The sequence below is a fragment of the Lepidochelys olivacea genome, assembly GCF_965140295.1.
Source record: "Lepidochelys olivacea isolate rLepOli2 genome assembly, chromosome: 16".
In the NCBI taxonomy this organism is placed as follows: domain Eukaryota; kingdom Metazoa; phylum Chordata; order Testudines; family Cheloniidae; genus Lepidochelys; species Lepidochelys olivacea.
In genome coordinates, this window is record NC_140426.1 from 10,397,324 (window position 1) to 10,423,896 (window position 26,573).

The 26,573-nt window shown below is 48.9% G+C and overlaps 1 protein-coding gene across 3 annotated transcripts in view; it reads right to left on the bottom strand.

Annotated features, from left to right (window-relative positions):
* Window positions 1-21,468, bottom strand: part of WHRN (whirlin) — a 108,778-nt gene extending 87,310 nt beyond the window's left edge. For 2 of the 3 annotated variants that reach the window (XM_084650498.1, XM_084650497.1), the window contains exon 1: window positions 19,980-21,467. In XM_084650498.1, the coding sequence (XP_084506624.1) occupies window positions 19,980-20,741 (762 nt within the window). In that variant the 5' untranslated portion in view covers window positions 20,742-21,467. Of the gene's footprint in view, window positions 1-19,979 lie in introns of all 3 variants that reach the window. The other variant, XM_084650499.1, reaches the window with a different exon arrangement.
* Between the last annotated feature and the right edge of the window lie 5,105 nt (window positions 21,469-26,573).

Below are 26,573 nucleotides of genomic sequence, written 5' to 3' on the forward strand. Positions count from 1 at the left end.
ACATGACATTGGAAAAATAGGAAGCTAAATTTATATACTGCCTGAAGGATCCCAAAGCCGTGTATTAAATGTGTTGATATTTATGTGAGTAACTGTGTGAGTGCAATAATTCACTTCATGCACCACTGAAATGCAGCCACCTCTGGAGTAGAACATGGTGGCTGTTTAAGAATGTCCAGCCACACTATGCACCCATTGAGGAAAGGAAGAGAAGAATACCATATCCTATTAAAAGGTGTGGTGGGTTTTGTTCCTCCTGGAAAACAAACCCATAGGGGTTCTCACTGAAGAAAGCACATAGGCATGTGCTTAACTTTACGCATGTGCTGAAGTCCCACTGTCCTCAAGAGGAAGTCAACAGGAGCTTAAGCACATATTTATCAAAGTGGATTTTTTTGATTCATTAGATTGTGCCAACTTGGAAAGCATTTTTATGCAGCTATTTCACAAAATATTCTACCTGGAAATGCCTCATAACCATCTGCAGTATGGAGCTATAAAATACACCTATTAATAAACAATAGTAACTTTGCAAGTGTATAAATATACCAGGGACTAAACTCAATCCTGGACACAGCTCTGTTGCAGTCAATAGTTACACCTGAGATGAGTTTCCCTGTAGGGTTTCATCTCTGGGGACAAATCCATCTTTTTATATAGGTCACAAGTCAAAATAGTTTGGGGGGGGTCTCCTCCTTAAATCCCTAAAGAAATGTGTCCACACTGGCAAGCCACAGCCCAATTCCCTGCTTAAGACAGGGCTCGAAAGTGGAAGAGTAGGGTAAGGTGCTACAGGATCCAGATGCATTTAGCAAGATGTCTATGTTAGGACACAAAGGCATTAGTCAGAGCAGCTTGGATTATTATGCTCTATGCTACAGTCATGCCTAGAGGCCCCAGGTGAGACCAGGGCTCCACTGGACAAGATGCTGCAAAAGCACTTAGAGTATGTCTACACTGTAATCAGGAGATGTAATTTGCTAGCGGCACAGGTTAGACACTCGAGGATGCACCCAGGATCCTAGGCAGGTCCTATTGCTGTTCAAGTTAGCTACGCTGAAGTTAGCTAGGGCATGCCTACATGTACTCCAATCACCCTTCCTGATGGCAGAATAGACAAAGTTTACAATCTCAATAGACAAGATGAACAAAATATGTATTATCCTTGTGCTACCGATGGGGAACTGAGGCACAGAGAGATAAAGTGACTTGCCCAAGGTTACACAGCAAGTCTATGGCGGAGCAGAAAGTTGAACCCAAATTTCCTAAGAGCCACTCCAGTGTTGCACCTACACCTGGAAGGATGTTCTTGTGGTTACATTAGCAGAACAGACCAGGGCAATGGAGAAAATCTCTCCCGAAGCCCTGGGTGTATCAACTGTGAGTCAGACAAGTGAGTACAGGGTCCAAGTTACTCCAGAATCAGAAATCCTCAGGGCATCTGGAAGCTGCAGTGGACATGGATGAATATTGGTGCAACATGGAGGAGGTGAAACGGTGCTTTCCTTTGCACAATGACATGGAGCACAGGAGCTCTGGCCCAGATTTTGAACTCCTTCACCCGCTTGTGCACTAAAACGGGCCTTTATGAAACACTGGCAGGCAGAGCTACAGAATTAAGAGGCTTTGGCAGAGCTCAATGGGAGAAGCTTCAGACTATGTCCCAACGCAGCTATCGATCACTCAGCCGCTTTGGCAAACCCCAAGTTAACCCAAATATTTTACTGTTTTCCCTTGCTGGGGAGGTTGTGTTGGCCTCAGCCAGAGTTTCCCTATTTCCTTCAACCTTCATTTTCTCTTCCTCTGTCAAAGATGGCGGCCAAGAGGGGCCTCTTCAAACTGCTGCTTGTGTTCTCTCTAGCTTATGGGCTGTAGTAGCAGAGCACCTCAGAGCAGCACCACAATACCTGTGTGAGGCAAGGAAGTATTATGTGTTTGGCCCAGATCCTCAGCGAGTATTTAGGCTCTTCATTCCTATTGAAACTTTGCGTTGCATTGGATAGAAATGAGGAGCCGAGTCTAAGTGACTTGCATAAGGCCATATGGGAAGTCTGTGGCAGAACAGGGACTTGAAGCTGGGTCTCAGATCCTAAGCAATGGCCTGAGTGACTCAACCATCCTTCCTCTTACTCATGCTGTTGGCTAGGCGGGGTACAATAGTGACTTCAGGAGAACCCTCCTCCACAATGGGTGGAGCACTCCCACTCTCAAGGCCTGACTAGCTGCTCCACTCCACCTTGCCTCCTCATTGACCCCAGTGCAAAATGACTGGAACACGTTACCATCCTGATCTGGGAGCATTTCACACTTGCCAATGACTGCACAAGAGCAACCATGATTCAGGTCCTCCATCTGCTCAGTGGCAAAGGTCTGACCTGAAGCTCAAAGGCAGATCCATGGATCAAGTGAGTTATCATATCTCATGCTTTCAGAAACGGGAGAATAATGAACCCTTGGGTCCCCATGCCTCTGTCCCTGCCCCCGCATTGCACGATCATCTGTGTGCATTATAGGATTTTTTCTTTTCCTTTCCCCAGAAGTACCTTGTATTGGCCCCAGCTAGGGGCAGGATGTGGGACTTAGTAGCCAGTATCTGATGTAGCTGGGGAAATCCTAGACTTGCCAAACCCCATGTATCCAATGCTCCATATTGTTTTAAATTTGTTTCCAAATTACTATGATCCCCAACATTTTTTTTTGCTAGCTCCCTCCACAATTTCCCAAAAGTTGTAGTTTCAAGGACCTCTGCAAAATCTGGGTTTACCTGGATGTCCCTCTATTGTACTACCATTGCCCCAGCATGGCAGAACCAGTAACTTTTGTTACTAAACTTGTCTTGTTTAGTCTTAAACCAGTGTGTGTGGAAATTCTAACTGGGGGCAGAATGCTGTGTATATTCCCCTCCACATCAAGGGAGGGGGCGCATTTCATGAGCTTATGCTGCACAGTTCCCTGTGCAGAGCAAGATGGTATAATTTTGGGTTTGCACTCCAGAGGAGGGTGGGCACTTGAGTAACTGGGCAGTTCCTTAGCTGAAACCTTCCCATGCAGAGGCTAGTCAGAAAGCCTGTTTGCATGTTACAACAGCTGGGTGTGTCCCTACGTGTGTGCTGGTGAAAGTGTGAGACCAAGAGCGTGTCTGCAGCTTGTCACAGCAGTACAGTTGAAAGGAGCCCAGACTGGTGGGTCAGGTGGGCTCAGTGGTACCCCAGTTCCCAAGTGGCAGCCCTGGGGGAGGGGAAACCTGTCACATCCTTGTCGATCCTCATTTATCCTCTTCATTCCAGTTGGATGTGCATGGCCATCAGTGCTCTCAATATCATAGAATATCAGGGTTGGAAGGGACCTCAGGAGGTCATCTAGTCCAACCCCCTGCTCAAAGCAGGACCAATCCCCAATTTTTGCCACAGATCCCTAAATGGCCCCCTCAAGGATTGAACTCACAACCTTGGGTTTAGCAGGCCAATGCTCAAACCACTGAGCTATCCCCCCCCCTCAAGGAGAGGGGGTGGCTGACTTTACTTTTTACCAGGGGAAAAGTTTGCAGGTAATCTTCTTATTCACTGAAAAACGTTACCTGAGGCCTTTTGAAAGTCCTCAAAGGAAGAGGAGGTAAAATAGCCAACACTTACTCCTGGCAGCTGTTTTTGACAGCTGTGGAGAAGACTTCCTCCAAAGGATACCTCGGGCCCATCGAGCCACCTTCAAAGCCATCATCATGGGCAAGGCTGTGCCCATAAATTATTTAATTCCATCCTGGGCTTGTCATCTTTTATTGCTTCAGCATGGGGACACTGAGTGGATTTAATGGTGCAATTTAATGCAAACGACCAAGGTAATGAAGTGCAGCCTGGAGATGTACTACTGCTGGCTGAGTTCTTTTGTAGCTCTGACACGCTAAACAGAGCTGCCCCTGATTGACACGTGGATGGGAGACCTGCAAGGAGCTACAGGGAGTGGTGCTCTTCCCTCTTGTTCTGCCCTGAGCGGCTTTCTGGAGGCACCGAGGGGACAGCTTTAGAATGAGCTGTGAAGCGAAAGTCCTGTTACAAGATTCCCCTCGATGCCGTCTGGAGAGAATGTTGGGTTGAAAGGTGCTGTATAAATGGAACCTGTTCACCACTGAACCAGAGGGCGGCAAGTGCAAATGGGCTGAGACAGAAAAAGGGCAATGGTGGTAGAAGTCTTTCTGCGAGCCCTCGAGGAGTGTTCCAGCCCAAGGGAGTGCGAAATACCCCCATTCCAATACACATACAGCCGGATTCTGTGCTGAGGTACCCAGGAAGGGTAGCCTTGTGGTTAAGGCATCAGATTGCAATCCTAAACCCCAGAGCCAAAGGTGACTTTACACCACTCCATGCTGGGCCAGTTGTTGACTGATTTGGCCCCTGGGGTAGGTTAGAGGGGCTGTCCTAATGTGCTCAGTTGTCCACTGCTCCTACAGGTCACTGCAGTAGCCAGGAATAATCAGGAGGAAAGGGAAGCTCTAAGGAGGCCCCTGTTCCTTGGGAACAAACCCAGCAAACACCCCACACTGGGGACAGCAGAGATTCAGCTACTGACTACACTGGCAAGACACCCCCTTGACTTCAGGGGAATTCCCTGGGGACAGCCCCTTTATGTCAGCAGGGAGCCATTGGACACCCATGAATGGAGCCTAGGTACCCAGCGTTAAACCCATAGAGCAGGCCAGAGTCTTCCCTGGTGCAACCGTGAATAGTCGTACAAATCTGAATGCCGATTTGCTCCATATGGTCCTGCAGGGCAAACTCCTGTGCCAGCCTACCTCCTCAGGATCCCATTCCTTTCAATGGGCTGCAATACACTGGGGTGACAGGAACACCTGGAGGCCTTAGTGAAGATCAGGGCCGCATCATGCTGGGCATTGTACACACGCAGTGAGACAGTCCTTGTCCCAAAGAGCTGACAGTCAAAGCCGAGAAAAGGTGAGAGAAAGGAAGCAACATTTCCCCCTTCTCACAGATGGGGAGAGACTAAGTGATTCACCCAAGGTCATGCAGGAAGTGTGTGGATGAGCCAGGAATTGACCCTAACTCTGTACCAAACTCAGTATGTCACAGGGATGAAGTCAGCCCTGTGGATAGGAGACCCCCAGCTCCTGCTGTAATTCTGTTCTTTTCCCTGTGCTTCTCACCATCCACTGACATCAGTGAGTGGTTCCTGAGTGGAGCTGCAGCTAGCCAGAGATGTCAAGAGTAACAAGAAGGGTTTCTTCAGGTATGTTGGCAACAAGAAGAAAGCCAAGGAATGTGTGGGCCCCTTACTGAATGAGGGAGGCAACCTAGTGACAGAGGATGTGGAAAAAGCTAATGTACTCAATGCTTTTTTTGCCTCTGTTTTCACTAACAAGGTCAGCTCCCAGACTGCTGCACTGGGCATCACAAAATGGGGGAGAGATGGCCAGCCCTCTGTGGAGATAGAGGTGGTTAGGGACTATTTAGAAAAGCTGGACGTGCACAAGTCCATGGGGCCGGACGAGTTGCATCCGAGAGTGCTGAAGGAATTGGCGGCTGTGATTGCAGAGCCATTGGCCATTATCTTTGAAAACTCGTGGCAAACCGGGGAAGTCCCGGATGACTGGAAAAAGGCTAATGTAGTGCCAATCTTTAAAAAAGGGAAGAGGGAGGATCCTGGGAAATACAGGCCAGTCAGCCTCACTTCAGTCCCTGGAAAAATCATGGAGCAGGTCCTCAAAGAATCAATCCTGAAGCACTTGCATGAGAGGAAAGTGATCAGGAACAGCCAGCATGGATTCACCAAGGGAAGGTCATGCCTGACTAATCTAATCGCCTTTTATGATGAGATTACTGGTTCTGTGGATGAAGGGAAAGCAGTGGATGTATTGTTTCTTGACTTTAGCAAAGCTTTTGACACTGTCTCCCACAGTATTCTTGTCAGCAAGTTAAGGAAGTATGGGCTGGATGAATGCACTACAAGGTGGGTAGAAAGCTGGCTAGATTGTCGGGCTCAACGGGTAGTGATCAATGGCTCCATATCTAGTTGGCAGTCGGTATCAAGTGGAGTACCCCAAGGGTCGGTCCTGGGGCCAGTTTTGTTCAATATCTTCATAAATGATCTGGAGGATGGTGTGGATTGCACTCTCTGCAAATTTGCAGATGATACTAAACTGGGAGGAGTGGTAGATACGCTGGAGGGGAGGGATAGGATACAGAAAGACCTAGACAAATTGGAGGATTGGGCCAAAAGAAATCTGAGGTTCAATAAGGAGAAGTGCAGGGTCCTGCACTTGGGACGGAAGAACCCAATGCACAGCTACAGACTAGGGACCGAATGGCTAGGCAGCAGTTCTGCGGAAAAGGACCTAGGGGTAACAGTGGACGAGAAGCTGGATATGAGTCAGCAGTGTGCCCTTGTTGCCAAGAAGGCCAATGGCATTTTGGGCTGTATAAGTAGGGGCATAGCGAGCAGATCGAGGGACGTGATCGTTCCCCTCTATTCGACATTGGTGAGGCCTCATCTGGAGTACTGTGTCCAGTTTTGGGCCCCACACTTCAAGAAGGATGTGGATAAATTGGAGAGAGTCCAGCGAAGGGCAACAAAAATGATTAGGGGACTGGAACACATGACTTATGAGGAGAGGCTGAGGGAGCTGGGATTGTTTAGCCTGCAGAAGAGAAGAATGAGGGGGGATTTGATAGCTGCTTTCAACTACCTGAAAGGGGGTTCCAAAGAGGATGGCTCTAGACTGTTCTCAATGGTAGCAGATGACAGAACGAGGAGTAATGGTCTCAAGTTGCAGTGGGGGAGGTTTAGATTGGATATAAGGAAAAACTTTTTCACTAAGAGGGTGGTGAAACACTGGAATGCGTTACCTAGGGAGGTGGTAGAATCTCCTTCCTTAGAGGTTTTTAAGGTCAGGCTTGACAAAGCCCTGGCTGGGATGATTTAACTGGGAATTGGTCCTGCTTTGAGCAGGGGGTTGGACTAGATGACCTTCTGGGGTCCCTTCCAACCCTGATATTCTATGATTCTATCTCAGCCCAGCTGTTCAGACATGTTGCAAGCAGGAATTGTATCCCTCTCTCCTTTATTTCATCTTTCAGTGGCTTCAGCCTTGGTGGGAAGGGGGTGGGTTGACAGCCCTGGCAGCAAAGCCCTTCAGTGGGCCACAGAACAGGCACCCCACAGGCAGCAGCCAGGCCACCTCCCCACCAACGTGTCTTGGCCCTGGCTGGGGGGACCATCTCCAGGGAAAAGAGAAGAGTTCATTCCCCAGGCTCGGCCAGCTCTTGGCCTCTCTGCTACATGTCAGCAAGTGGGAAGCTCCTCTTCCATTCCCACATGTGGCTGAAACAAACCAGGCACAGGTTGTAACCTAGACTGTAAGATCTCTGGGGCAGGGACTGCCTTGGCATGAGTGTTGGCATAGGCCTAGGGGGCCTGACTGGGCGTGGGTTACGGGGGCAGCACTAGCCCCCTGGTAGAGCGGAGATTGCGGCCAATTACCACCAATACAGCATCCTCAGTTGGCAGATGACCAGCAGGGGCCTTGCCGCAGGACTCACACCTCCAGAAGCTGGAACAGATCAGGCCTGGATTGGCAAAGAGGGTGAGAGGTTGGGATGAGACAAAGGAAAGGTCGGACTGCTCTCAGTGTGAAACGGGAAAGGAACAGCTGCCCAGAAGTCCAGTTTCCCATCAGCAAGTTCCGGGAGCTCATTCCATTTTTGGAAAACAAGGGCCTGTGAACCCTGAACGGATTGATTCCTTGCTGGTGCCATCAGGCTGTTCGTAGCAAGCTGCTACCCATCCAGATTCTCCTTAAATCCCCAAGGCCAAACAGGGCCTGGGGGTCTCCTCTTTCCAAATTTTAATTTTTTTTTTCAACCTTTGAAATGCTGGTTTCATGGGGTGGAATTCAGTCCTGACACAAACTGGTGCAACTCTATGAACTGCAAGAGCTTTACTCACACCAGGGCTGAATTTTGCCCTGATCCCAAACCTTAAAGCTGTGTCACAAGTCTTCCTTCCTTTAACCGAGCATTTGTGGCTGGGAAAGACTGAAATCAATAGCAGAAATCAGACCGTGCAAGCAGGAGCCAACCAACAACTGTATTCCCTGGAGCATTGAGGCTGATGGTTCTCAGCTGTCCACACCATGATTCCATGTTACAACAGGGATAGGTTCGGGGACCTATTTCTTCACCTCGGAAAGGGAAGGTGGTTGTGAGGCCCATAGTGGAGAACCTTTACATGGGCTCAGTATATAGAAAAACCATGGTGCAGTCCTCTTAAAGTCATTAAGTTCTCTCTGAACCTTTGAAAGTAGTGATACTATTGGGCAAATAACCGCTTAGGTAGTTACAACATTTAGACTGTAAGCTCTTCAGGACAGGGTGTGTTTTCTATGTCTGGAAAGCATGGGGTACATTTTGGCTGAATCAGTAAATTAAAAATACTGCTGCCTCCTTAAATTCCCCCAGCAGTGTCAACTGGATACAGACTCCTTCACTTCCTTTCTCCAACTGTTTTGTCACCTTGCTGTGTGCTCTTGGCTGCTGTGATCCACCCCAGAGGCAGCTGCATTTCATTAGTGTGCAAACTGCCTGTAAAGTGCTTTTGAGACTGTTAGATGAAAGGCTCTATGCAAGTCTGTCAGACAGTGGGAGGGCAGAGGGAGAGAGGAGGTAAAGGAAACAAGTCCTAGTGGCATTGGAGAATGGTAGCATCAGGGGACCACCCTCACAAAAATCACAGCCAGGAAACGGACACTAATCATCATAAGTATTATTATGGGAAGCAAGTGCCAAAGACCGGGACAGGACAGATTTTATAAGGCTATTGATTCCCTCCTTTCTTTAATTGTCCATTCAGCCTTTCATGATTTAAGTAGATTTATTTTAAAGCACCTTTTAAAAACAGCATATTTACCTCAATCTCTAGCTTTAATGAGTCATTAATAGAAATACCCTGCCTGCTGCATGGCTTTAGCTGCTATTAAATGGATTTGCAATACAGCACTCTGTGCTAGGATCAATGTTCTGACATATTCCATCCTCCAGGAAAATTCATGTATGTCAATAGTGCCTAATGAGATTAACAGAACTTGTTTCCCTTTTCCCTGCTCTCTTTCCTTGACCGGTCCTCACCCTGAGGAAGCTGGAAGAGAAGCCTTCTTAAAACTACTCCCTCAGAAGCCCCTCAGCAGGAATGCAGATGTCATAAATCAATGGCCATTAATCACTAGAGTTTCCTGGCAGCCTGAATAAAAGGCCCATCTTGTAGGGCTGCGGCTCACTCGCTTACCTTCGCTGCTAATGAAATGAGCAATCTATTCCAAGTCATTTGGTTAGTGGCACCACTGTAGATCACAGCCAGACACAAGAAGCATTAACTCTGGGCCATCCTTCCATCCCTCCTCTTTTTTTTTTTTTTTTTTTTTTTCCTCCCCTCCCACCTCTTCTTTCATCAATAACAGACTCTGAGGACTTGTTTGGTTTCTTGAGCTATTCAGATGGTAGGAGTGCATTCCTCTGCCTGGGTAATTATCCCTATTTGCAAACTGCAAAGACTAGTGCTGAGGTTCTAGATAACTGAGACTCCCACACAGGTTTGCACTGATTCCATCCAGAATAGAAACATCAGGCATGAAAGAGCAAAGGAGCGAGAGAAAGAAAGGGATTGAGTCTTAACACACCTGGAAGCATGGCGGAAACATGCAGAAGTTTGCACAACCACTGTTTCCTGCATTCTCCTGGCATGTCCCTATTAGAAGAGACAGGTGAATCAAATAGCTGAACATCCTCGACTCTTGGTCCTTTGGGCCCAATTAGGCTGGACAAGAACAACCATTTGTCAATAGCACAGAGGAAGCTTCCAGTGTTGTTATGGAGGACAGGTGGGGGAAGAAATGCACTTTTAAAATGAGACCATTTGCTGTGTCCCTCTGTGCCTATGGGTGGAAGGGAACAAGGAGCAGACAATCCAGGCATACAAAATGGGGAAGGGGCAGGGGGGTCACTGAAGCACACACTCCTTATCCCCCAGAGACCACCTCCCTGGAGAGAGAACACTGTTGTTAATAGTATCCCAGCTGAGCCTGGAGCCCCATTGTACTGGGCACTATACAAACCTATGAGAGACACGCCCTGTCCCAAAGAACCTGGAGTCTAAACAGGTGAGTCAGACAAAGGACAGGAGGCGAAACAGGCCCCGAGAGGGAAAATGAAGTAACTTCCCCAAGGCCACAGAGCAGGTGGGTGGCCAAGGCAGGGGTAGAACCCACAGTTCCTGACCCTCTGATGCATTTCCGGGCCAGCCCAATGACTGCAGCCTTGACCCTTCCCATGAAGGGCCTGTCTCTGACCTCCTCCCCACAGGGTTTCAGCTGCACCCACAATCCCTCGTTAGTACCCTCATTGTGTCTTCCCCATTCACCCTAATTTCTGTGGCTCCCCACTAGAGCAGCCTAGCCTCCGACTTTTGGCTGGAGCCTCGGGCTTTCCACTCTTTGCCCCTGCCCTGTCGCTGCCTTCTGCTGCTTCAGGATTTACTTGGCGAGAGGTTAGTCTTTTCCACAGCTTTCCCTCCCAGCTGCCCCTGGAGCCTGCCCTGTGCGTAAAGTGTGTGCGCTACAGGCCAGCTGGGAAGGGACACAGACAAAGGAGATGGGGAAAGAAATCAGAGTGTGGGAGGGGGGAGCGCAGACAGAGAGGAGGCAGACTTGAGATTTCTCCAGGGAGGATGAGCAGTGAGAAATGGGGGGGGGGGGAAGCACAACAGGACCAGTGAGACAGGAGACTTCAGGTGAACTCACCATTTTATTTTTAAGGACCAGGGCAAGCTGCCTCTGGAGTCAACACAAGAGGGGACAACCACTCCAACCCCAAAAAGTGTGGAAATTAAAATATATTTTGGTTTTCAAATAGGCTGTGAACATTCAAATGAATGCAAATGAGCACACATGCTTATGTAAATATATGCACATTTGTTCACAGGTCTTTAGAGGGCACAGTGGGGGGTGTAGGCAGGTTTGATCCCCACCTCTTCCCCAGGTGCAGGCATGACTGAGGAAAGCTCCAGGCTCCTAGGGCTTTCTCCCTAGCTACCCTAGAAGCCGGCTGCAGTAGAAGGAGCTAGCCCAGACCTGCTGCTGTTCAGAGATTCTGACACTACCTCAAATCTGTTTGATGCCCAGGCCCGGAACAACTGCTCTGTGGGTCCTCATCTGCAGTACAGCCCGGCAAAGGCTACTGAGGATTTTTCACTGAACGTTTGAAAAGAATTTTTATTTTGTTTGGAATTTTCTGGATAATAAAACAGACACCACCCCTCTCCCCCCCCCCGCCCCCACACACACTGGATTTTGACCATAAACCAAAACATTGGCATTCTCTATTTTTTTTCCCTCCAGTTCTTCCCTTTTTCTTTCCCCTATCCCCTCTTCCTCTCCCACTCCCCTCATCAAGCATGCTGCTGAGAAAAGGGGGGGGGGGGAAGGAAAAATTCTACTTATGTGTGTGTCTGGGGGGGATGACCTGAAAGCAACATTTTTTGGTATTTGGTTTTTCATTGAACAAAACAGAAAATAATGAAAGCAAATTCATGGAAAATGAAGTCCTTTTCCATTTTAAAAAAGAAAATCAACCAGGTCTAAATACCAACAGCCCCCAGAGCCTTTTCTAAGGGTGACTCCCTTCCTGATGTTGTGCAGAATGCAACATTTTAAGCCCAAATAGTGAGGGTTGTGTGCTTGAGAGGAAGGGGTAGGGTCATTGATGTCTCTATATTCTAGGTGGATCCCTGATTCACGAGCTGTTGATTTTCTTTACAGTGGGATAACATGTGCACTCTGCATTTGGCAATGAGGAACATTCGGGTAATGCACCATCTAAGAAGCAAAGCAAAACAACTCCTGAAGGACGACCCATCACTCTCACAAATCTTGGGAGACAGGCCAGTCCTTGCCTACGGACAGCCCCCCAACCTGAAGCAAATACTCATCAGCGACCACACAACAGAACCACGAACCCAGGAACCCATCCTTGCAACAAAGCCCATTGCCAACTGTGTCCACATATCTATTCAGGGGACATCATCATAGGGCCTAATCATAGAATATCAGGGTTGGAAGGGACCTCAGGAGGTCATCTAGTCCAACCCCCTGCTCAAAGCAGGACCAATCCCTAATTTTTGCCCCAGATCCCAAATGGCCCCCTCAAGGATTGAACTCACAACCCTGGGTTTAGCAGGCCAATGCTCAAACCACTGAGTTATCCCTCCCCCAACATCAGCCACGCTATCAGCTACACTATCAGAGGCTCATTCACCTGCACATCTACCAATGTGATATATGCCATCATGTGCCAGCAATGCCCCTCTGCCATGTACATTGGTCAAACTGGACAGTCTCTACGTAAAAGAATAAATGGACACAAATCAGATGTCAAGAATTATAACATTCATAAACCAATTGGAGAACACTTCAATCTCTTTGGTCACTCGAATACAGACCTAAAAGTCACAATACTACAACAAAGACTTCAAAAACAGACTCTAATGAGAGACTGCTGAATTGGAATTAATTTGCAAACTGGATACAATTAACTTAGGCTTGAATAGAGACTGGGAGTGGATGGTTCATTACACAAAGTAAAACTATTTCCCCATGTTTATTTCCCCCCTCCCACTGTTCCTCAGAGTTCTTGTTAACTGCTGGAAATGGCCCACCTTGATTAATACTACAAAAGGTTTTCTCCCCCCGCCTCGCCCTCCCCGCTCTCCTGCTGGTAATAACTCATCTTAAGTGATCACTCTCCTTACAGTGTGCATGATAACACCTATTTTTTCATGTTCTGTGTGTATATAAATCTCCTCACTGTATTTTCCACTGAATGCATCCAATGAAGTGAGCTGTAGCTCACAAAAGCTTATGCTCAAATAAATTGGTTAGTCTCTAAGGTGCCACAAGTACTCCTTTTCTTTTTGCGAATACGGACTAACGTGGCTGCTACTCTGAAATCTAGTAAATGTGTTGTCAGTTTAAATGAGACTGCCAGTGATTTAGACTTCTGTAATTCTCTGAGTAGGCATGACATTGAGAAAAGTACCCCAAATCCGTCAGCCTAACAGAAATGGAGGGGAAACGGAAAATAAAGAATTTAATCCATGAATTACTTTGCACCCTATCTTTCAGTTTTCTTCTAATACATAGTTGGGCTGAAAAGAGAAGTTTCTCTGTTGGGTCAGTGTGTGTATTTCTTCACTGATGCAGAAATGTTTCTTTATGATGTTCCAGCAAATGTCATGGGATTTTCTTATAATTTATATTCCAGCATTGCCTACTGGCCCAATCAAGACTGGCCCCTAATGTACTAGGTACTGTGTACCCAAAGGGTAAGAGACAGTCCCTGCTTTGAAGAGCTTAGTATCTAGCCAGACTAGAGAGACAACGGGTGGGAGAAATGAAGCATTATTAGTCTTGTATTGCAGATGGGAACCTGAGGCACAGAGAGACTTACTGCCTTATCTCTTTTACACTCGTGTTACTCCTGATTTGCTGGTGTAATTAAGAGGAGTAGCAGACCCTAAATGATGTACCTAAGGTCTTGCAGGAAACCTGTGGCAGAACAGCGAATTGGACCTATATCTCCTGAGTCCCACACCAGTATATTAGCAACAAGCCCAGCCTTCCTCTCGGTAGCTGGACCATTTCTGTGGACCTGTGTTCAAATCCTCCCCCAGGTCCTAGATAAGATGAATGTTGTCATCTCAGCTTAGTCCACAACACCAAAAAACACTGCCCTGTTCGTCACAGTCTCTGCTCAGGAGCAGTTTGGCCCTTGACTCTCAGGGCAGTTCTGGGGCACATTGGTGGCTCAGGACTATAGCAGAGGGGGCCAGGTGAGAGGTGCACCAGCAGAGCTGTGTGGGAAAACATGCACATCACCTGCTGGCTCTGTGCTCGATCGTTACCGGCCTCCTCTTCCTTTCAAGAGCATTAAAACAAAGTTAAAATACAAACGTTTCTGACTCAAAGAGCCAACCCATCCCCTCTCCTCGACTGGGAAATCCTGGTGACTCTGATTACTTCCCCTGTCCCCTTGTGAGCTCAGCATGCTGCTAGAATTAAAATGTACATTGCTTCCAGGAGAGCAAAGCAGAGCAGGAGCCCAAGGCTTGTTTTTTAGATGTCTGGGTTTGAGATCGTTTTTCCCTTGTATTGATTTTTTTTTGTAGTGCAATTAAAAAAACAAACAAACCCACTCCCACCCAAGATCCATTTACCAAGGATTCAGATGTCGCCTCCAGCTAATTATCGGGGCAGATGAATGGTAATCCTACCATTCACACCCACCCTGTCCTTGCTATGACCACTCTAGAGATTCAGTTTTGGCCACTGGTTTGTACACCGGCTTCTAAAATGTACAGATGAGCTAACCCAGCACAATCTGTATAAGTAAAAGCTTTTATAAGAACAAGTCTGATACCTTTTGGGGAAACGGGGATCTCTGTGTGTCTGTCTATCTTGCCTCACCAGTCATTTGTCTGGCAGCCCGGAAAAAGCAAGTATCAGGAGGGTTAAAGAGTACATTCATCCCTACAAACTGCTTCAGCTGAATGTCTGGTGAAATGCAATGGTGATTATCGATTGTAGCAAGGAAGCCGTGTCAAATATGCTAATCGATTAATTGGGCAGCAACCAGAAACGACAAAATGAGGCTCGCGTTCTTTTAAATTGCCTGGGAGGCAGGATTGTTCTAAATATATTTTCAAGCTTCAGATCAGCATGTCCCTTTTGTCGCTTTTCAGCAGTGCCTTAGCAATGCTGCACGGTACCTCACTGGAGAACCAGCAGCCGGAGCTCTTTATAACTTGGACAGAATATTACAGCCTTTTAAAAGATTGCCCGGCTTGCTGCCTTGTGTATCCAAGTGAACAGAATGTTAAAATAATTCAAAGGAGATCTGATTATTTCTTTTTAAACGCCTGCTTGGCAGAGGCAGAGTGTGAGAAGAAAAGAACATCTCTGAGTGAATTAAAACCCTGTGTACCAAACTGAGGCAAACAAGTACAAATGGATAAAATCCACCCTCTGGCCACCTGAGCCTCTTCCATCACAATCAAGTCTTCTAAGACAGAGCTGCACAAGGGGAACACACCTGCTAAAAGGATAGACTACTTGTGAGCTGTCACATCACTCTACTGTATTCTGTATTTATTTTGCTTTCCAACAACAGATCTGTCTCATCACAGCCTCTGCCCTGGCTCCTTATCCCTGAAATGAGATCACAGAATCCTTTCAAAGATGCTGATCTGAGTTACACTGGTGCAAATCTAGGGTGGGTCCACTGACTTTGGTGAGGTTACTCTGGATCTACGCCAGCATGAATGAGATCAGAATCAAACTCATCGAGCCAGATCCTCTGATGTGGTAAATCCATGCAGTTCCACTGAGGCTGGTGGAGTTACTCTAGATTTACATTGGTGTAGCTTAGATTGGAATCGTACCCATTGGAATTCTGCTGATTTACGCCAGCAGAGGATCTGGCCCAATTATCTATTTCCTTCAAACTGAAAAAAATGAAAGGGGTGAGCTGCAAAATAAGAACCTGACAATAAGTTAGGGTGACCAGACAGCAAGTGTGAAAAATCGGGAAGGGGGGTGAGGAGTAATAGGTACTTATATAACAAAAAGCGCCGAATATCAGAACTGTCCCTATAAAATCGGGACATCTGGTTACCCTACAATAAGTGAAGAGGAGAAATGTCTCCAGGTGTGATACATAGCTCACATTGTTTTTGAATTGAAAGTGTGTTGGACAAAATATTATGGCTTAGTGAAACATACACTCACTTGTCTGTTGCTATAATACCAAGGATTATACTTTAGCAGGAGTAAACACAGCCAGGTGAGTTCTAGAAAGCAGAGACAATGCAAACATCTTCACTTAGAGTATGATTTAAATTACAATGTGCTTTTGATAAGCCCCTGAGTGCCAGAATGATGGAGCTACAATTGTAATGAAGTCATTTAATTCTGATTTGGATGAAACACACTCAGACTACGGAGCAGGCTAGGCATAAAACCCCAGCGCTCGCACTGGGTTAAGAAGCCAGTCATTAAGTGAATTTGATTTGGAGTGCTCAGGTAATCTAGCTACTTATGTTAGAATCCTACTTTTTCTCTCATTTACACTAAAATATCTTAGCCCAGGTCATGGTACAAAAGTAAATTTCCAGGTGGAATGGTATGTAACTCATAATTTATGTCCTTTGTCTGGTTTCGTGGCAGTCTTATCTTGGAGCCAAGTTTCCACTCTTAGGATACCCTGTCTTTGTAAGACACTTTCAAAATGATTACTATTCTATGAATTGTCTATGGGGACAGCAGCCAATAGAAAGAGGAACTGCCCCATGTCAGACTTGGTCTCTCTCGCTTCCTTCATGGAAGAATGCAGGAAAGACGAGATTATTTTTGCAAGGTCAAATAAAGGATCAAATGCTAAAAAAAGGCAAAAGTGCCTGAACTACCTTGGCCTACTGAGATGAATGTATCAGTCGCTCTGTGAATTCGTTTAATAGATTCCATGAACCTATGTTTTTATTTATCTTATCTAAATGACTGACTGTTTGCCTATGCTTTTGTACAGTACCCATCATTGTGTAATCTGGGCATCTGGGAGGTGCCATATTGGATCAGACCACTGGCAGGCTATGATTCTGTCCGTGGTCAACATGTGATGCTTCAGAAGAAGGAAAGAAACCCATAAAAGCAGCAGGCCGGGGGGTAGGGGGAATGGCAGAATGAGTAGAGAGGAAATTCCTTCCTGACTCCTGTGGTGGTCACCTTGTACCCCGAAGAATGAGCTTTGATTACTCCTATCTTATGGTAGCATGCTTTGCATATACTGAAGTCTCCAGACCCAGACAGTCAACTTTTGCTGCAGGACAATTAAGATCGGAATGCAGTAGGGAAGGCATACTCCTTTTCAACTAAATGGGGAACCAGACTAATACCCCTCCGAAGACTGGAAAGCACACTTTAATGAGACCGCTTTAGAAGGAAAGCTATTGTCCCCTAATAATTTAAAGCAAGCTTCTGGACAAGACAATGTTCAGGGAATCTTATTAGAGTAATTTATGTTTTTGTGCCAGGAAAGAACCCCAGCTGGTACTAAACTCTGCTCACATTTTATATCAGCAATAACCCTAAGTCACAGGAAGAAAAATCGCACACATTTCTCTGGGCCTGAATTTTTGTGCACCTTAAACTTCCAAGGGCCAATTAGCCCTGGCATTAGCCCATTGGGCCAAATTCTGTTATCATTTATGCTGGTGTAACGCACTGACGTAGGTGGAGGTTTCCAGATTTAGCCTGGTGTAACTGAGAGCCGAATTTGGTCTATTGACTGTCGTGGTGTTGCACGTGCTTACGCCAAGGCTGAATCTGATCTCTATTGATTTCAGGGGGGAGGTTGCGCAAGGAGTAAAGGACTGGACTCTCTGCTTGGAAAATATCCTTAACTCACTTTGTCATTGCAGCTCAAATGGGTGTAGAAGATCCTCTCAAGTGCTCAGGAACCTACTATAACTGCATACAACAGTGAGTTATGGTCAGGGGGGCTGGTACCATTTTTATAGTGGGGGTGCTGAGAGCCACTGAACCAAACTGTAAACCATGGATATAATGAAAGCTACTGCAAGCCAGGGGGTGAAGTAGCACCGCTAATTCCAGCACCTATGGTTATGGATGGCGTTTATACCTTAACCCTGAGTTGCGTCTTTTGAAGTCAGATCCCTAACGTTATTTGAAATAGGTTTTTAACTTCACATTTCCTTGGGGTTTATTTCAAAGGCGTCACAGCAACACGATGCATTAATTTAACTCAGTTTTAAAATCTCCAGAGGAGCCATCCTGGCTAGCTATGTTAATCTTTATGTGATGCCTTTTAAAAGAAGGAGCAGGGTTTCTTCAGTGCCATCGAAGTGTACTATACGCATCATTCTTCATCAACAGACCACAAGAGCTTTGAAAGATGCCAGTTCCCCTGGATATGTGATGAAATGATTGTTTGAAAAAGTTTCAGCCCATGTGTAGATAATTTCTGAGCTTCCATTTTATACCCTGATCATTTCAAAATACCCATGAGGAGATCTTTTATGGAATAGCCCCTTGACAAATTTTATTATATAATATAATATATATTATATATGTTCGGACAAGAAGCTCCAAGTGCTTTACACAAACACTAATGAACGAAGCCTAAAAATATCCATGTGAAGACAGTAGATATGGTTATCTACATTTTACCAGTGGGTAAATGGAGACACGGAGCTGTTAAGTGAATTCCCCAAGGACACAAGGTTGAGTCAGTGGCAGAGCTATGAATAGAACTCAGGAGTCCTGGCACCCAGTCCCCATCTCTAATCACTGCACCATGCAACATACATTTTCTTTCAGTTTTGCGAGCACAGAATACCATATTAAATTGATAAGATTCCATTTTTATTCTCCTATAATTTTTCTTTAAATGTCAGAAACTTCAGGCTGGTCCTGAGATTATTTATACCTACATTTCAGCTTGGAACAAATTTTTTTCACCAGGGGGTAGAGATTTTAAAATGTTGGGAAAGGAAAAGTTGACAGTTTAAAAATGAAGGGTTTGATCTTGTATATTTTTATGCAAGCAATTCTTACTCAACAGGTCATCCCCATTGAACTCACCGGGACTACTCACAGGAGTAAGGGATTGTCGAAGCAAGTGCTGGTGAAAGGTACCAGACTGACTGGGCTGGAAACCACAGTGCTTCAGTTATCCACAGATGAACTAAAGCCCAGGCAACTAACTGCAAGGCAGCCTGACCTCCCCTCCCCAGCTCTGCCAACGTACCTCAGCCCTACGGGCCAGACTGTCTGGCTCATTGAACCCTTGGCCGTTCTGCTAAGATTGCCAGCTATTGTGCCATGGGACACCTCTGGATTGAGCCCACCAACCTATTTCACCAAAACATCTTGCTGTCAGAGGGCAACAACTTTCGGTGACTCTAACCTGAGTTAGGTTCACATCAGTGAGCTGCAGTTGTAAAACTCCTTCTGTGGATACCCGCCCCCTAGTCCCCTGGCTGGTGAACTCTGATGTATGGCACCCCTGTCCTTCTTATTTATTTGTATTACAGTAGCTCTCGGGGCCGGTTGGGGATTTGTTGTACAGAGTGCATGCAGGGAGCGTTCCTGAGCGGCTTGCAACCCAGGTGTGTGACTATTCTCTTTTTTCATCCTGATCTAGCGGTACGAAAGGGGACCTGGGTTCTATTCCGAGCACTGCCACTGAATCGCTGTGGGTTGGGGGGTGAGGGGAAGTCATTTTTCCACTCAGTGCCTCAGTTTCTTTACCCGTGGGAGATGGTAGGATGGTCTAGTGCATAAGATACGTGGCAGACCAGGGTTCAAATCCAGGTTTAATCACCGATTTCCTGAATGACTTTGAGCAGGGCACTTAGTCTCTTTGTGCCTCAGTTTCCCAACTGCAAAATGAGATGACAGCCCTGTCCCCACAGAACTGCAAAGGGGGCGGGGGATCCTTGAATGTTACTGAGGTGCTCAGACACTGTGGTAATGGGGTCTCTAACTGGATAGACAAACATTTGAACATAGAATAATGATACATGTCCACCTTTGAGAAGCACTTTCAGGTCGTGGCTGTGGGCAGCATAGTCCTGCCCTTTCGTGTTTGTTATGATCTCTACATTCCACTGACTGGCATGTCCCTGTGCATTGTTAACACCTGTTTTTTCACCCTTCTAGCATGCCACGGAACTGATCCTGATCTCTCCTTCAGAGGTGCGAATCAGGGGCCATGCCGCTGAATGTATGGAGTTGCTCAGGATTTACACCCCGTGCCAGAGACAGCATCCTGCCCCCGGCCTTCAGGGGGTCTAAGGTTCACAATCCGGGGGGTCAACCCCCTGCCGCCTTTCCCACATTGCTCACTTACCTTGACAGCTTCGGCGTGGGTCACTCTGTCCAAGGACTTGTCGTTGGCCCTCAGGATCTGGTCCCCGACCTGGAGCCCTTCTTTCTCCGCCAGGGAGCCCGGCTCCACCAGGGAGACGTAGATGCCCACCCCGTGCTCGGCGCCCCCTCGGATGCTGAAGCCCAAGCCGTCGTTGGTCTTGTTCCTCTTCAGGCTCACCTCCCGCACCTCCCCCGGCAGCTCCTCGGCGGCGGGGGCGCCGAACCCCGCCGGGGCTCTCCTGGCAGGGGGCAGAGGAGCGGGCTGGGGCCAGACACCAGCCGCGGGTGGGCTGGGGCCCCCCAAGCCCGCCGCGCCGCAGCCGGGCAGGAAGCCGGGCTTCAGGTAGAGCCCCTCCGAGGTGTACTGGTCGAAGAGCAGCTGGTCGGAGCGGGGGATCACCAGGCGCAGCATGGGCAGCAGCTGCCGCTTGCCCGGGCTGTCGAGCAGGACGCGGAGGGTCTGCACCAGGTCGAAGACGTTGCGGCGGGCGTGGTAGACGTTCAGGCAGTGGATAAACTGCTCCCGCTCCGGCTCGCTCAGCAGCAGGGTCAGGGCATGGTGCAGCTTCCGCACGTTGGCCGAGAGCAGCCGGCTCCCAGCCCCCGACGGGGGCCCCGCCGCCGCCGCCGCCGGGCCCGGGGAGCTGGAGCAGGAGGAGTTCACCGACGTGCGGTGCAGCTCGGCGCTCATCTCCCCGCTGCCCTGGGCGGGGGGCCGGTGTGCGCCTCCCAGGCAGAGCATCCTCCAGCAGCCCCCTCCCCAAAGGGCCGGGCGAGGCCCCGGGACCTTGCCCTGGGCGGGGGCCTCGCTCCGTCAGCCCAGAGCCGCCGCCGGGGCGGGAGGCGCGGCTCGCAGGCTCGGCCAGTGGCTCAGCCCCGAGGGCGGAGCAGCCATCAGAGAAGGGGGAAGCCCCCTCCCCGGAACCCACACGGCTCCCCCGGCCCTGGGGCAGAGCCTGCTGCTCCTCCGGCAGGGAGAGCGCGGCGCGCCCAGCGGAGAGGCTGGGAAGTGGCTGGAAACCCGCCCCCGGGCTGCCTTTGCCCGGGGTCTCCTGCTGTGCCCAGCCTGTCCCTGGCCGGGGAGGCGCGATCTCTCCCCGCGTCCCGGGCGCTGCAGCCGGGATCCCGGCGGGCTTCGCCTTGGCAGAGGCGGGGAGCCCCGCGCCGGGCTGTCTGGAGCCCCCCACAGCCCTGCGGCAGGGAGCGACCGGGGAGCTCGCTCCCGAGCCCCAGTCCGCCCGCCGCGGGCCAAGAGCCGGTCCCCCGCCACTCGGCTCCCTGCCTGCAGGTCGCCGGCTCCCAAGTCGCTTTCTCCCGCGGCTGAGCGGCCGGGGTCCCCGCCCAGCCCCGGGGCCGGCGCCCTGCTCCCGCCGGGCCCCGCCGCCGCGGGCTCGGGCTCGGGAGAGCGACTTTGCCAAACTGTTGAGCCAGGTCCCGTCCGCTGCCCGGCGGCCAGGGCCAGCCCCCTGTCAGCGGCTCTTCAGGAAATGACGTCTCTACACACCGCTCTCCGGTTGCCAGGAGACAGGGTGATCCAGGCCAGGGTGACCCAGTCCGGTTCGGTGATGGTGCATGGGGGGGGCGGGGGGGGCTTTCACTGTTGCAGGCTCGTTGTGTGCTTGGATACAGGAGAACCCCGGTGCCTTTTCCTTCCCTCCTTCCTTCCTTCCTTCCTTCCTCCTTCCTTCCTTCCTTCCCTGTCAACGTTATGAACGCAGAGACAACCTCTGCAATCGCCCGTTGCCATTATAACCGCAGGGGACAGGCAATTTCACCCAGTAATGGAGCATGCCTGGAGATACTCTTATAGAGCAAGTCAGCGAAGTGTTTATTAAGCAAAGATGATGTAAGAGAAGCGCAACTGAGAGGAAATATAATGAATGGACTTGCAAATCTCACAGCAGGTGCTGTTCTGGAAGGGGATTGTGAAGTGTCTCTGAGTTTGAACCTTATGAGTCTGATTCTGCTCCTATCCTGTAAGCTAGGATAAATCAGGAGTGACTCCACTGGAGTCAAAGGAGATACGCCAGTGCAAAACCGGTGCAACTGAGAGATGTCAGACCTTCTCTTTGTTGTCGGTTGTTTAGACATACGGACATTCTCTTTGCTACGCTTTTAAAAAAAATGTACAAACAAGTTGTCTGAGGTGTCCCTGTCAAACGTGGGAATGAATTGTCTACCCAGGAGCTAATTTCCCTGGCATGTGGTTAATGTTCAAATGGCCTTAGCTTGGTTTTCCCATTATACTAAATGTAACCCTTCTGCCCGTCAGAGTTGGCAGCAACAAGGGCCGGGTTCAATATCTAGGGGTTCCATTCCAATAACACAATGCAAACCGGCTCGAGCCCCCACCCAGTGACCTGGGACAAATATATACCACCCCCGCTGGGCGCCTCCAAGAGGCAATACTTCCCCTCTCGCAAGCACATAGTCTGAGTGTAGCAAAAGTCTTTTAATAACAGAGAGAAACAATGTGGCATTATGTTGGGGAAACACCACCAACCGGATTCATAACACAACCCATGAGCAAAAGCAACCCCACCCCAGGCAAATTGGGGCATGCCCTTTTCCCTTTGGTTCTTGAGTCCAGCAACCCCAAAAGTCCAATGCCCCAAAAGTCTCTGTCCCTGGTCAGGGCAGCCCCAGAGTTCGAAAGTTTATCGGCGGAGCTTTACCTCCCAACCTGGGTGGAAATGGGACGGGGGTAAGAGGCACCTTACGTGATCTGAAGCTGACCGCCCCATAGCTCCATAGCGGCGCTCCGCTCCGCTCCGCCAGCCGCCCCACAAAACTCCTTCGCGCAGCTGCACTCCGCTCCGCCAGCCGCCCCACGAACTCCTTCGCTCAGCTGCGCTCCGCTCCGCCAGCCGCCCCACAAACTCCTTCGCTCAGCTGCGCTCCGCTCCGCCAGCCGCCCCACGAACTCCTTCGCTCAGCTGCGCTCCGCTCCGCCAGCCGCCCCACGAACTCCTTCACTCAGCTCCACGGCCCACAAGCAGCTCCTGCCATCCACACACTGCTCTGTGTCGAACTGCTTCACCAGCCGTCCCGCAAACTGCTCCACAATATATCTTCAGGCTCCCCCACTGCTTAACACAACACTCAGTGATTTCAGCTCTTAGGTGAATTCAGCTTGTAGTAGGGGAGCCCCAGTGCTAGTGCACTGTCAGCCCAAAGTGAGCTCAGCAGCCTATAACTAGACTTCTAATGAAATCAAAATTAGCTCTGATATTCCACAGTGGAGAGAGGAGGAAGTGCAATCAGCATGTAAGGCCCTCACCAAGGGGCCCATGCCACCAAGTATTAATACTTGTCCCCAGCCTCTCTCCATTCACACAGTTTTGGAACCCATGACCCTTGCCTAGCGAGTGCTACTTAGATGATGGTGAATCCCTCCATCGTAACAAAAGGCCAAGTACAGTTCCAAGCACAGTTCCCATAATCAGGGTAATAACAATTTATTCTTCCTGCCCCAATAACAGAGACACTGGGGATCCCACAGCAGCCAAAGTGACCATTTGGGCAGCTATGGTCTCATTCTAGGCGTGGTGGGTGTGCCTATGCAAATGAGATCGGCCCCTGAAGTTCTTTTCCACAACTTGCCACACCTCACCACCAGATGTCAGGGTGGAGCTCATCCTGACACTGCTTACATAAAAATAATACTTCATATTTACCCAGCACTTTCCATCTTCAACTTGCTTGAGGAACATCAGGCAATTCATTCTCAGCGCACACCTTTGCTAGGTAGCCCACATTCCCTGATATGATGGTGCGATTGCAGAAGTGCCTGGTGACTCTGGGGGATGCAGTGCTGGGGTTCATACGGAGGCACCTGAGAGAGGCCTGATTTTTCGAGTGTGAGTGCTGACCACTTTCTAAAATCAGGCCATTTTATAGTCAGGCACCAGAACATTAGGCAACCAAAAGTCCCTTTTGTAAATCTTGGCTATAATAAATGCCCGCAGAGATAGATGGATAATGATCATCCTTGTTTAATAAGATTGGAAGCAGAGAGGTGAAGTGGTTTGCCCTAGCCCACAGAGGGTGTCTGTGGCAGAGATGGACTTAGATGTTTAGACTATTAAACCATGCTGCTTTCCTCTCTAATTATAGTTGTCACGACTGGGTTTAATAATTCATCTCCATATGTGATTAACCTCTAATCTGTTTACTAATAAGGATAGTAGTTGTATGATGGGGTTTAGGGACCTCAGCTGAGATCAGGTCCCCTTTGTGGTAGGTGTTGTACAGACACACAGCAAGAGACCATACCTGCTCCAAAGATCTTACAAACAAAGGTCCTGACCCTGCATTGTCAGCTATGTGGGTCTGCCCTCAGGCAGAGCCCCATAGAGATTAATCTGGCTCCATGCAAGTGCAGGGCTCTGTATCCATGCAGCACATTGCAGGATTGGAGCCCAAATATGGGGTTTAGTTTGTTTGTTTTGTTTTGGGTAATAACAATGTTGTACAAATCGGAGACCTGATCCTGCCTTCCTTGTCCAGCCATTGATTTCAATGAGAAAAAGAGAATGCTAGGAACTGTGGATCAGACCCATTGTAACTAATGGGTCATTACCTAGGGAAGGATCAGGGTGTGAAAATGGTGAAACGGGATTTTTTCCATCCCTTTAACATGCAAAATGCCTTTCCCTCCTACCCCCCCATGTGATCACAAGTCCTCGCCCTACAGTGGCAACAGGCTGGAGGGGGAACAGGCTGATATTTCACTGGTAGCTTTCCCCCATCCATCTTGTCTAAGTACCTTCAGATCTGCTTGCAAACTAGTTTGCCCTGGTGTTTTTGTGCAGCTGGGACCCAAAATTCTGTTTCCTCCCTGATAGTGACTTAATTGTTTAGAAATGACATGATGGGAAAGGAAGATCTCAGTGTATCTAAAAGCTGCTCTGGGCCAGCCTATAGGTAAGAGAATAAGAGTCAGTTTACACACTGTTCTGAGGAGAATACCTTGGCCTGGTTGTCCACTGCCCCTTCAGAGTGAACTGGTTATTTGACCCTTGAGAGTATTTTTTCCATTGCTGATGTGTCAATCCAAGTTGTTAATAATAATAGCAATTAATAATAGCTAATACGTTTAATAATTATTAATTCTGGTTAATAATAACAATAGTAATAAGTCATCTACACTAAAGCTGTGATTTATCAAAGCATTTAAGAACATGCTTAACTTTAATCACATTTACATCCCATTGATGTCAACGGGACTTAAGTACGTTTACTTTTTTGAATAGGGACTGGCTTATGTCCCTGCTTAAATTGAAGCAGGTACATAAATGCTTTGCTGACTCTGGGCCTAAGGGCCTCATCCAAACCCATCGAAGTCAAAGGGAGTCTTTCCATCGACTTCCTTGGTATTTGGATCACATAATACTGCTTCGTTCATTCAGCAGACTCAAAGCACTCCATAAACATTGGCTGAATAGCCTCACAAAATCCCTATCTGGTACATTCAGGCTACGTAGGGTTCATTTACACTTACTATTAAATGCAGTCACTCCTCAGTGGAATCCTAAAGGCAGCTCTTAAACATCACATGACAGCAATCTAGGACAGGAATTGAAGAAGGATACTACATCCAATTATAACAAAACGACGAAATGTAAGGGAGAACATTACCCCAGAGAGATAGCTATGGCCGAAGGGGTAACACCCCCATTTCTGAACAGAAATGTTATGGTAGCTTAAATGACCACAAACGATCAGGGCTTTAATGACACAACATGGTCTAGTGGGCAGGGTCAGATTAACCTTTTGTGGGCTCGGCACCAAACATACTTGTGGGCCCCCATGGAGGCAATGGAGCATGGCACAGGGAGGTCAGTCCCCAGAGCGAGGGGCCAACCAGAGTCAGTGGGGCATGGCATGGCAGGGGCGGTCCGGCTCCATCCAGCCCTGTGCGAGGGCACTATTTACGAACCGGCAGTTGCCAGATGCACAGTGGCCCACCTGGCCGTGTTCTGCCGGCATGTCCCTTCCCTTCGGGGACGGGTCCACCCAACAACTCCCCAACTCCAGAGCCCCGCCCGGACCCACTATGGCCAGTGCTCCCCCAGACCTCCCCCTCAAATGCACAGCACCCTGCACAAAACCACCCCTGCCCAGAGCCCCCCGTCCACAACCCCACCACAACTGCCCAGCACCCCACATAGAACCCCCAATTCCTAGTGCCCCCGCACACAGATCTTCCCTGCCTCCTCAGCCCAACACTCCACCCCAATGCCCCGGAGACCCACTCCCCCATGCCCTGCCTCCCAGCTGCACTCACCAGCCCTGCTGGGAGGTGACTGTGTCTGCTGGGCTGAGCCAGCAGCGTAGCCAGGGCTTGTCCCAGGGCCGGGAATCATTTCAGCCCCTCGGGAGTGGCATGATCAGCCAGGCCAGGGCCTGCCCCGGCCAGGATCCCTCAAGACGCACTTTCCTGGAGGGGCCCTGCCAAGCCCCGCACGCTGTCACCCCCCCTGAACCCGGCTGAGACTGGCCAGGCTTCTGCACCAGTCCCAGGCGGCTCAGCTCCAGGGAGAAAGGGGGGGGGCCACAGGTCGTGGGAAGC